Source organism: Eurypyga helias, unplaced genomic scaffold, assembly GCF_000690775.1.
Source record: "Eurypyga helias isolate BGI_N326 unplaced genomic scaffold, ASM69077v1 scaffold30654, whole genome shotgun sequence".
Lineage (NCBI taxonomy): Eukaryota > Metazoa > Chordata > Aves > Eurypygiformes > Eurypygidae > Eurypyga > Eurypyga helias.
In genome coordinates, this window is record NW_010244947.1 from 31,837 (window position 1) to 44,838 (window position 13,002).

General features: G+C 39.9%; 1 protein-coding gene across 1 annotated transcript in view; it reads right to left on the minus strand.

Moving 5' to 3' along the window:
- The window catches only part of LOC104502681 (cyclin-dependent kinase 6), a gene marked incomplete at its 3' end in the record, with an annotated part of 57,050 nt that overhangs the window by 15,907 nt on the left and 28,141 nt on the right, over positions 1-13,002 (minus strand). The window contains exon 2 of the mRNA XM_010149925.1: positions 12,423-12,558. Coding sequence (XP_010148227.1) covers positions 12,423-12,558 — 136 coding nt within the window. The remainder of the gene's footprint in view (positions 1-12,422; positions 12,559-13,002) is intronic.

A 13,002-nucleotide genomic window follows, 5' to 3' on the forward strand; every position in this document is an offset into this window, starting at 1 on the left:
GTTAAAGTCTGAAACACTCAGAGCAGTTGAGGTAAGGAAGCTAAACTAACCATTTCATCAAGAACCCAAAGTTTTCTGCTTGTTTTGCGACTTTCTGCTCCAAGAAACCAAGCAAAGAAACTGTGGTTTATTTTTATTTTAAACTCTCTGTCAAGTATGCATCTCTTTGCAGTTTTGGTTCACTATAGCCCACGCAGCTTGGCCTCTATTCTCCTTTTCCTGTGTCTTCAATACGCCCTATAGACATCAGCAGGAAAAACAAATAAAAAGCAAAAATATTCTAATCAAGGCAAAAACATAATAAAAAATGCTTTGTAAGATGGTCTTTCCTCCTTTAACTTCATGTTTTCATATGTCTTTTCCTTTTTTGTCTGTGTTGTTTCTCACTGAGTGACAGCTATACACAACATACTATTGTAATAACAAGCATATGGCTCAGAGATCGCTGCTGACTTTTTCAAGTCTCAAATTAGACATTTTTATTCAAAATACATGAAAGACATCTGTATACTCTTTCATTAAATGCATTTTACATTTGTAACATCCTACGTATTCTTTTGGAACCATTTCCATTTAAATGCCGACTCTGGGTTTGGATAGCAAGTATTTCCTTTGTAACACTAAGGGAGGAGTACGTTACTGTCAAAATTTCACTCTAAAAAGTCCTTGCTAAAATATTTACTCTGCTTGTCGGAACAGGAATATCTGAAGTTAATTCCAAATAAAAGAATATTTTAGAATGAGTCATAAACTAGATGTTAAAAAAAGGCAACACGCTGCCATTCCAGTGCCCCTTCCCTGCTGTAAAACTAAACGAAAAAGAACTCTGCATTTGCATTCACAGAATATTGTAACATTTTGGAGCCTTCTGAGATCCCTTAATTGTAGTTATGCAACAGAGCTGTCACATCCTAAAACAAAGGACAAAAATTCAGCAGCTGAATTTATTGGCTTGGAAATGAAATGCTCTTAAGCGATGGCTAACATGTCTTCTTGATTATTTCTGGCGTTTTGAAGTTACAGTGCAATGCTTCCTATTCCATAGACCAAAGAAGTGGGACATTTCAGAAATAATCAGAACTTACGGCGCTATTTGTAAAGTCACGTATTTAGCAACAGTGAAAACTGTTAAGCAGTAACCTTTTTTGCAATTGAAGTCACTAATTTCCATGGACCCTTTATGGTATAAGACACCGTTCACCAACAATAAAGACATAATGTGCCAGCTTCTAATGAGTTGGTCACGATGGCAAAATCCAGCTTCTTCTTTTAAAAGAGTATTCTCAAGGGTCACAGTTTTCAAAGGCAAATGGGATAAATTGTGTGGTAAGAACAGTTATGATGTTAATGAAAAAAGAAATAAACAAACCAGTCAGTCAAACCTGAGATCCTCTGGAGCCCTTTTCCATTTCTGAGTCAGTTTACTACATGACCAACTATGACACGCTCCTGTGAACCATCAGAGGAGTCTGGTTCCAATGGCACAGACATTGCTTACATAGAATTTTTGAGGAAAGACTACTTCCTTACTCTGACAAAGCATTTAAATACAAGCACAATGCATGTTTATGACTAAACTGAGATTATGGAAACAATGGTTTCAATGCTTCTTTGCTCTAACCTTGGAATTCATCATGTCAGTATTATAGGAAAACAACTGATTCTCCTCTGTTAGCTTCTCTCAGTCTTTCAACCTCACTTCTTTAAAAATTGGAACAATATGTTTACATAAAATTAAGCAGAAGTGTAAGTGCTTTGCTGGACCAGAGCCTCTGCTCCTTTTGGGGATTCTTTTTTAAGGTCCGAAGTTGATCCAGAAGGTTCAGGTATGTATTCCAGCATGAGTTTAAAAGTTTCATGTATACTGACATAAGTGGTAGTACTGTATAGCTGTAATGGTAACAGTATGAAGAACCTAAAATACTGATGTTGATGAGTCTTTGGACAAGCCTTCCAACTCCAAAAATTAAGGACCAATTTGTTCTAGGAGCTTGAGCCTTCGCAATTTGCTCTTTCTTAATTGCAAACTGTTCAGGCTTTGCATGAAAACAAATGAAAGGCTGCTTGCTAACTGATCCTAATAGCATTGCACCACACTCACCCCTGGAGGAACCCTAAGAAGCCAACAGTAACACCACAGAAGGATTTGACCCATAGTTGTGCTCTGGAGTACTGACACTGGCAAATATTACAAAACCACATCTGCTTTATTAAAACTACAAATAAATTAATCACTTTAATTTCTAAACAAATGAAATGCTATTAGGATTTCATTTGAAAACAAATGAAATCCTAATAGCATTGCACCACACTCACCCCTGGAGGAACCCTAAGAAGCCAACAGTAACACCACAGAAGGATTTGACCCATAGTTGTGCTCTGGAGTACTGACACTGGCAAATATTACAAAACCACATCTGCTTTATTAAAACTACAAATAAATTAATCACTTTAATTTCTAAATATTTTCCCTTGCTGTCACACCAAGAGCAAACAACAAACAGTATTTCTGTTATTTCACTTGCGTTTCCGTTCTAAATTTTCTGTCTTCTGGCAGATGCTTGCGAGTTTACTAATAAAGTGTGTCTTTGTTTGGACTTCTTAAAAAGAAGGATATTCTCAGAATGGAAGAAAGCTCATTTTATTTTACTTTGAAACCTGAGAAACCTGTAACATGAACCATACGCTGATTACAGAGCACTGATATATAAAGGAAGCAGTTGTGTAAATGTGTGAAGTGGCTGTGGCGGGGAAACAGCAGAGCAGAGGAGAAGCATTATTTTAGACAAATAATGATGTCGCAGGATCTGATTACCGTAATCATGTTTAACAAGGGATTGTGTAAAGGCTGGACAGAAAGTAGGACCTACTATGGTGGGCACTATACAGCCAAGGGTTTCGCATAGTCTCTTCCATTAAAAGCTCACAAATAAAATGGACAAGACAGACCCCAGGTGGAGAAACAGTGTGACAGTTCCATGATATTACTTTTTTATGGGAGTAGAGTCAGTTAGGAGAGGCTAAGCCAAATGGAAAGAAAAGTGATGGAGAGAAAAGTTCTGGGGGGAGGGAAAGAACAGAAGAGTGCTACACCATGTAAATACAGAATGAAAGGGAGGTGAAAAAATGCAGGTGGAAGGGAAGGATGAAAAGGAGAAAGGGCTGGGAAAAAGGGATTAGCAAAGGCAGAGAACATTGAGTTGAAATCACTGGAAGCTCTCTGAGTGTCAGAGGTTTTGGCTTTGGTTGCTTCAGCAGCTGAGTATATCTGGCTGATGCCACTGGCTGGTGCTTCTCTGCAGTTTTGTCCCTGACAGCCAGAGGATGGGAAGCAGGGAGGCACTGTCTCTGTTCTGGTATCTGCAGGGGCAGCTGGGATGGGAGCTCTCCATGTGTCTCTGATCCAACACACTGAGTAGGACAGGGAGGCACAGCCTCGTCTGAGTCCCATTTTACTCCTTCCCTACAACTGTACCAGATCTCATTCCATCTCACTGTATCTGATGATGAGCGGAAAGCTAAACCAATGGGATGGACTCTGGGAGCCAGCAGATATACATGTATATAAGTATGCACGTATGTGTAGTACGCCTTCATGTGTACACATATAAAGACAATATACAACAAACTACTCCTTAGGCAGAGGAGGAGAACTGAGGTGAGCCTTCTGTATTCTTGTACCTTTGACCCTTCTGAGTTGCCAGTTCTGGTCTTTTCTGGCCCACAGCTATTTTAAGATCATGAACTTCACAGACAGTAGAGTGATGATCATGGAGTTCCCCTTTCCCTTTCTCTCACTTGCTCAAAAAGGAACATTTTTTTCTGCAAATATGTTAGAGGATTTTTACAATAATCACATGTACGTATGTATGTGTGTTTATGTGCCTCTCTCTCTATTTACATATTGCCATCCAGAGGCACCTGGACAAGCTCCAGAAGTGGCCAATGTGAACCTCATGAGGTTCACCAAGGCCAAGTGCAGGGTCCTGCATGTAGGTCAGGGCAACCCCTGGTATCAATACAGGCTGGAGGATGAAGGGATTGAGAGCAGCCCTGAGGAGAAGGACTTGGGGGGACTGGTGGATGAAAAGCTGAACATGAGCCGGCAGTGTGCGCTGACAGCCCAGAAAGCCAACCGTATCCTGGGCTGTATCCAGAGAAGTGTGGTCAGCAGGTCGAGGGAGGGGATTCTCCCCCTCTACTCTGCTCTCATGAGCCCCCACCTGGAGTGCTGCATCCAGCTGTGGAGCCCTCAACATCAGAAGGATATAGACCGGTTGGGGAAAGTCCAGAGGAGGCCCCAAAGATGCTCAGAGGGCTGGAGCACCTCTGCTATTGGGACAGGCTGAGAGAGTTGGGCTTGTTCAGCCTGGAGAAGAGAAGGCTCTGGGGAGACCTTACAGCAGCCTTTCAGTTCTGAAAGGGGGCTTATAACAAAGATAGGTCAAATTTTTATCAGGTTATATTGTGATAGGACAAGGGGTAATGTTTTTAAACTAAAAGAGGGTAGATTTAGACTAGACACAAGGAGGAAGTATTTTACAGTGAAACACTGGAACCGGTTTCCTGGAGAGGTGGTAGATGTCCCATCCCTGGAAACATTCAAGGTCAGGTTGGTATGGGCTCCAAGCAAGCTGTCCGAGTTAAGATGTCCCTGCTTATTGCAGAGGAGTGGACTAGATGAACTTTAAAGGTCCCTTCCATCCCAACCTATTCTATGATTCTAAAAAAATAATTTCAAAATTATTTAAGCCAATTTTAAATTCTACATAAGAAAACATGCAATATACAAAACTCCAGCCCTGTCCATATGTATGGGACTTTGTCCTCTGTCATAAGCTAAATAGATCTGTTACAGAGGAAAAGAAACAAACACAATGTATCTTTATTAAGTCTGGGTGCCAATAAAGTAACATGCTTCAAGATAATTTTTACTGTGGGATACAATAACCTGCTGATCCACTGGCATAAAAGCAGAACATACAGCTAGTGCAAGAGTATTATATTTCTCTTGGGGTGGAACAGAGAAAACAGTTTTATAAAAAATAACTTATTTGATTACTATGTTCTCTTTTATTAGCTATGAGTTGTCTGTGGCCAATTTCTGAAGTATTTCACACTACAGCCATACATTTGCTGTGAATAAATACGGACAATTCATGAATATTCTAGTTTAGAGAATGTGAGCTGCAATAACTTGGGTTGGCTGAGATGGAAAAGGTATCCTTCCACAAAGCTTTTTGTCCCAGATCAGCTGAGTTCAACCCTTAGAATCTGGAGTTCAACAAGAAAAAATATGTTGGCCAGGTTTCCCAAATATCTGCCTTGTCACAGTCTGTGTCATTCTGTCTCCTCTTCCCCATCTCTGTGCGCTTGTTTTGGGGTAAAGTATGGCTTTGCAGGTATGCAGAGGCATAGGGGCCTGATTTCCTTCCAGTGCAGAAACTACTATTAAAAAAGTAATTCCTATCTGCCCCCATAAAAAACAAGAACAGCTCTTTGAATTTCTCCTCTTTATCTCACATCTGCTGCAGTCCAACCTTCAAATTACTTGTCAAAAGTAACATATGGCTTGCAAGCAAAATTTAGAACATGGGTAAATTCAGACATTCCAGTCTATTGTTTGGCCATCGCTTTAAGTGCACCATGGGCTGCAACAGCTTTCTCTTAATTGCTTCAAATCTTTGATGAAGAGAAAGACTCTGAAAACATGAGGGGGATGATTCTGCTGATCACTGAGGCAGGATCTGCTTGCAGATCAAGTTGTGACTATACATCACCACCACAAGACAAAGGAAGGCATCTTGAAAGTACTCACCACTCCGAGGAATTGCCACCGGCTCACTGCGGAAGAGTATGGCACAGTCTTTTGACATGCTGCCTGGCAGTCTAGCCCCGCTTTTACACCTGCTTGAGCATGATTCTTACCATGTGCTCTTTCTTTTTTTTTCAGTGTCATCAAAGTGTCATTCTATCAAAGCATTTCACATAGCAATTGATACCACACTGATGTTCCAATAGCAAAACCCCAATGTCACTTATAATCTGAGAGCATCTCAAGGGAATCCAGAGCAGTAGGATGCATAAGGGTTCTTTTGTATCACCTCAACATCCAGCTCTGCAGAATTAACAGAAATGAAATGAGCTGATGGCAACATTTTGCTTCCAGTGTTTGTAATACTGCAATTTTGCAATGACTTGATCATAAATTCTGTTCTACCAAAGGCTCAATCTCCATCCCTGCCCACAATTCAGAATCTCTTCAGTTTCTTAATTCCTTTTGACTTTCTGAATAAAGATGATTTCTGGCCCTCCATCTATTGAAAACAATAGCTTCCTATGACTTCAAAAAGGATGCGTCCCTCAGGGACCTACTGCACTCTACTGCTGCCTGGAGAGTTCAGGCGATAAAAGAAAAGTAGGTTGAGATGTCTATTTAGAGAGTCCTTGATAGACATCTCTTCACAGTGACATTTCTAATTCAGTGTCATTGTTTTGAAAGACTAAAATTATTATTTCAGGCAGGTTGCTTTCATGTGTTATGCTACAATGTTGCCTGACTGCTTTCCAAACTGGAACAACTGAAAAAATGTGAAGTGCTCCAATGATTTTAAATCACTCCAGTCAGGACAGAGTGATTTAAAATTATTGGAGTGCCTCACATTTTTATAAGCTCTCAGTCTGTAAGCAATAGAGCTCTGGGCAGTCCTGGTCTACAGCACTACAAGAAACCAACTATACGTTATCGGTTTGAAAATGTTTGCACTGAATTTGGAAATGGTAGGGATTTGGAGGCATTTAATGTCACCATACGTAAAATGAGTGACTGTAAAAAGATCCAAGCTAAAGAAGTAACTGCACAGATCCAATATTATATTATGCAGCATCCTGCACTCAGCAGTCCCTTCATTCTAATTGCGACTCCCCCGAGCCCCTTGGTCAGACCGTACATTACTACCTGTACCACGGCACCAAAGGAGATGTTGCTGTGTCTCCACAAGGAGTACAGCATGGCAGAGAAATGACACCACCTGCAACAGAAGGATCCACCACCCTTTGGAGACCATCCTCTTTTTAAGGTTTAGTTCCTTCAGAGCTGCCACTTGTGCAGGGCACCTGCTCTGTCTCCTGCTACCCTTCCAAGCAGCAATCCAAGCCCTGGTAGCAGGGCAACAGAGGAAAAACTAAAAAAATTATCCCACAGTAATATATCAGTTCAGTCCTTTTGTTTCTCATTTATTTATAGTGGCAACTCTTCTTTAATTCATAACATGGATTCAGAACAAAATTTGTTGCAAAATACTCCACAAAGAATGAGATCCTTAGCAGCTGTAAATGGGCATCATTTCACTAAAGCTAATGGATTTACACCTCTTAGTATCAGCTGGGGATCTGATCCATTATTTGTGGACTCTAAATTTCTCACTACAATTTGCTTCTCTCTTTACCATGAAAGTACTGACAGGAAAATGTTAGTAACAGCTCTTCTCTTTGCATCTTTCTTACTAATTTGAGTAGGCTCCTTTTTCAGTGACTTTTAACTTTGATGTTGTTAAATACGGCCACACTTTGAAGACTTTCAGTACTGGCGAATCTGTTTTCCTGGAATATCTTGTGGTGTTTTCAGAACTGCATGATTGTGTGACATCTGCTCCACATCTCATACGTGATTGACCGAGTAGGTACAACTGTGGCAGATGGCTGATGACTCACCTCACAACACTGAACACTGGTTTGCTTTCTGAGAAGCAACATCTTCATATTAATTTTCTAAGAGTCTTGCAAAATGTGACCAGTCTGTCTGGTTTGATAGCAGGTAATCCAAGTTACAGGAAATGCACAGGGATGCAACAGCAATTCTAGGACTGGGGGATAATATTTTAAAATTCAGTTTATGGGCTGCTATCAGATAAATCCACAAAAGAAAATTAGCCTCACTGCTATACTTTCTAAATGTTAGGCATCTAAATAGCAAAATCTGGATTCCCTGAATCAGAAAGAGATCTAGGTTTCCTATGCAACAGAGCGAGAGAATAATAGCCACAGAAGCCATTCACTTGCGTGACGAATCAGGAAACACCAGAGTAAAGGGTGTACCTTAAACCCTGCTCTCTCTGAGATTGGGCCGCCCTGTTCCAGGCTGGGGGGAACACCATGAAGATTCACAGGTCACACACCTGGACAGAAGGACATTCTCAGCGCTTCTAACAACCCATGACAGATAACGTGTGCACCTGCTATACCGGAGACCTTTGTTCTGTTCCCGCCCCTGTTGACTGCAGATTGAAACAGGCACAGCCCAGTTAGCGTGTGTAGCTAGGCTAGGCCAAGATCCAATCACTTGTAAGAAAACTATTGCACGAAGCCACAAGCTTACTTATAATGGCATTACCTCACAAAGTTAAGCTTGTTCATTACTAAAATTAATGAAACTGAGTTACAGTTTGTTATTCTCTCTCATTCTTACAGACTTCTTGGCCCAGCAGAACAAGATGACTGGAGGGAACTCCCAAGAGCTATTTCTAAACAACTTATTTACAACTCAAGCCATCACCTGGATATATTATTTTAAAGGTAAATCTTATTACATACATTGCAATAGCTTAAATCAATAAACATCAACTTGTTTGCATGCACGTGATGTTCATAGTAAAAATGTAATTAGTTTTGTAACAACCATACCCAAACCCTTCAGGATCAAAAAACCCCACGCCAGCCTCACAAACATCACACCAAAACGTGGCCACCCAGCTTAAACATGCTTCAATCCCAAAGACTAACACATCAAAATGCTTTAGTGGCCTATTAACTGTCTTTTTTAAAAAACCTTTCCATGGTAGAGACATGTCATTCCCATTTCTACTATCCCTATGTCAACTAACAGAAGTTCCTCATGAGCCAAGTCTCAGAAGGCTCAACTCCTAACGCCGTTCACATTACCAGAGACCTGTGTATGACTAACAGGTGTGTCCCAAGGAAACTGAACTCACACCTTCCACTTCCACATAAACTACCTTGAAGTTAAAGAGTATCCCAGAAAAAAAAGAGGGAAGAGGTGATGGGTAGAGAGAAAAGAAGGAAGATGATACCTTCGCTGACTCTGATTCATCCTGTATGGAACATATATTAATCAGATCTGATAGAGGAAGTCAGCAAGGGTGAGCAGGACTATAATCCAGTAGTGACAAAGTTATATTAACTAGATTAAGGTCTTGACCATAGTTCTTTTTCAGAGGTGAATGCCATGTCCACGAGTATTTGCAGTCATGTTCTCCATCCCTCTAGCCCAAGTATATTCCATTAAAAAATAGTGGAAGAGCTTCAGCAGAAAAGATTTAAAATGCCTCTGTCCACAATAATCTAGAACTCAGTAGCCAGAGCCATAGCCACAGAAATGGACTACAACATTCATGCTTCTGGTGACAGGGAGGGGAAGTGAGCATGTCTGCCCTCCATCCTGGGTAAGTATTCCCACTACCAAGCAATGCTTCAAAGGGAAACTGCCTCTCTTCTATCATTTTATGGGCACATGTATGTATGCTCCTAAAATACCCTCTGGGGTGACTCCTGCTGCAGGGCTTTAGGCATTAGAAAGGCATTGCTGAGCAGCATTAAGACAAAAGCTTTAGCTGTGTTTAAATGATGGATACGGTTAGTTTCTCTGAATGGCTACAGTTTGACTACTATCTGCTAATCATAAAGGAAATTATGAAAATGGTACCAGCGTCAGTTCTATTCCCTGACAGTTGGTAACTAAAAACCCCAGCATGCCCCAAACCAGCAAAAGCTTAGTCTCCCTCCCCCAAATGGTATGTAATGATGGTAGTTAACTCACACAGAAAACATCTTTTCAGGCTGATACTTCGCTCATAGTAATTTTGTCATTCAAGTTCCATTAACAATTGTTGAGTTTACACCATGGTGACAAAGAGGTATATTAGATCCTTCAACTTCAAGCTATCCAGAGCTTACTCGGCTCATTTGGCACCTCTGTGTTGCTGACACATGCAGAACTTTAACAGATGGTCTTACAATACTGGCAGTTGTTTTGCACTGTGCTAGTGGTGAGGGGAAATGCTCTACACAAATTGTCTGCAATTCTGGAAAATCAATGAAGTACAAATCCATATTAACCTCAAAAGCCAAACTATAAAAAGTCAGACTAGTAATTTAATGATGTATATGCTCTGGATTGAATGCTCAGTTGCTGCAAAATGGCAGTGTTTCCCTGCAGCCAGGAGAACTATGCTTTGGTGCAGTTTCTACCAGGAATATCCATAAAGACTGTATCATTAGGAAGGTGTTGAAATGCATCAGGAATAGCCTTGAGACACTTCCTCATGTGATCAGCCCTGAATATCAGCAAAAGTACCTTCATAAACTGGGTGTTTTCACTTAAAAAATGAAGCAACAGGGTGCAACTTAAGTTAACCGAATCTCTCTTTTGTCCTGTGCCAAACAGAATTCAAGAAATAACACATCAGCTACTGTGCAAATGTTGAAATCAACAGTGATGACCGAGTAAACAGGAATTTTACATTTTTCCTCACCCATTTAAAGAATTCTACACTTTCCTTACCCATGTGGCCACTGTATGTGCCACAAGCTGAATTTCACACTCACTAATTTCACTGGCTGCAGTGGAACCTGCACTGTACATGGAAGACCAGAATTGCTCATCCTTGTTTCTATGTGGCTAATTTTTTCTCTTTCATTGTGCCAAATTATCAGATATATCAGTTGAACTAGTAAACCACACATGCAGAATAGTGCCTTTCAAAAGTAAACCCAACAATTTCCTTCACCAGTATATAACCTCCATGTAATGTATGTTTGCACATACACAACATATGTATTACAGCCTACTAGTGCAAATTTAGAACAGGCTTTTAAAATGGTGAATGTTTTAGTCCAATGCTCACCTCTTCTATTTACTATAAATGAAACATAACTTGAAAGGTATTTCAAACTGAGATTGGAGTGGCCTGGTCATTCAGTTCCCATCAATTTCAATATATCTAGTTACATAATATACCAGTTACTTTGTACATTATTTTCACAATGTAGTTACATTGAAATACAGTTCCCTGAGGTAGCTTCAGAGACTTAGAAGGAAGTGAAACCCTAAAAACATTATCATAAAAGAGTCCTGCAAATGCAAGTGATACATTCCAGTCTTCTGCTGGGACTGAATCAAAGCTGTATGCATTTTTAAAAAAAAATATTTTATCCACTAAAGTTGCTTAAAAAACATGGTTGCTGGAACTGACTGATGTTATACATTTGTGACTTTGATATAAGTGAAAAGATCTTTATCAGCTCTATGTCTAATTTTATACTGAAAGATCAAACAAGTCCTAAGTTTGAAGCTGTTAACAAAAAAATATATTAAGACAACCAAATTTCAGATAGGTTTCATGTTTTCTTTTCCTCCCTCAGGAGTTCTGCCAGACTAAGATGACAACATACTTCCAGAAAGTACTTATACGAATGCAAGATAATCCGTCTCTGAAAGCATAAATTATTTCTCCTCATGAAAAAAAAAAAGAAAAATCAAAAGAAATGTTAAACAGACACAGTCAAAATGTAGGCACATCAATCCCTCTGCTTCTCTTCCCAGGCGTAAATGCTTTGTCAGACATTTCAAGCTATGATCCTCAATGTCGCACTTTGCTGTGAAAGTCCCAGGACAGAAGAGGAGTTGGTGTACACATTTTAGCACCAATAATGCAACCACATCCTACCCTGGGAAGAGGTCCTCCCTTACAGATTCAGAATATGAGATAACACAATAAGAAAGTTTCATGATCATCCTTCCAGTTACTGAGAGCCTTCCCAGATTCTACAACTGGTCATGGCTACCCCCTTCCCTGAGCCCAGCCTCTGCAGGGCTCACCACAGGTCCATGGTGAACATTTCCTGCTCTTGGAATGTATAGACACATTTCTGGGAAGAGGGATATGAAACAAAAGGAGTCTCTTGGGGAAACAAAAAGCAAAGGGAAGGGGATAAGAGCCCAGGATTTATTTTATCCATTCTAAGAGTATCCAGCACTCTACCAGATACCTTCCAGGGAAGGTTCAAGTAGTTTTGGACTAGACAATAATGGAATCATCTGCCTGTAGGTGCAAGAAAAGGTCATTCTTATTGATTTGGAATGCTACATTTGGTAGAGATTCAGGGGATTTATAAGTCTAAAACAGGAAAAAAAGAAACCCCAAGTATAACATTACCAGAAAGAGATTACATCTGTTGTTCAATACAGATCTTAAAGTGCTGCAATTCATGTCCCAAGCTGGGCATTACTTAGTTTTGATATTACAAAATCCTATGAAATTAAAACACTGTTTGTCTTTCTATTTCTTTGCCCTTCCTATCTAATATTTTTGGAAACAATATCCAAAATTTTTCTTCTTAAATACCTTTATAGTTTCAGTAGGCACACCAGGCTCTGGAACTTTATCCAAGTAAGTAGTCAAGTCTTGATCCACGTGTTCAAAGACTAATGTTAACTTGGTCTCTCTGTCTGTTCGTGACACGGTGCACACATCAAACAATCTGAGAGGAGGAAAAGAAAAGAGGAGGTAAGTATAAAAGAACCAGTACAGACATACATACCTTGCAGCTCACACATGTCTGTCTGAATTTCTTACAGTATATAGAATGGAAAAAAAGAGCTTTCCAAAGCCAGAGCAATCCTTGAGCTCTTGATTCATCAGAAAACTACTGATACATCAATAATATCATATCTCTTTCATGTATCAATTCTGAATTAGGATGAAGTATTAAGAATTCATCAGCTCCTCAAAGTAAAATAATTACATGAAAAGAAAATATTTTTTGGACAGAGCAACTAGAGTTAATACAGAAAATGACGATATTTATTCACATTCTGTGCTGAAGCACTGACAGTCATTTACAAAAGAAAATCGCGAGAAACGTCTTTGAGGAAAAACATTACAGGGTGTTTGCATTCACCTTCAGTTTCTTCCCACATAACTC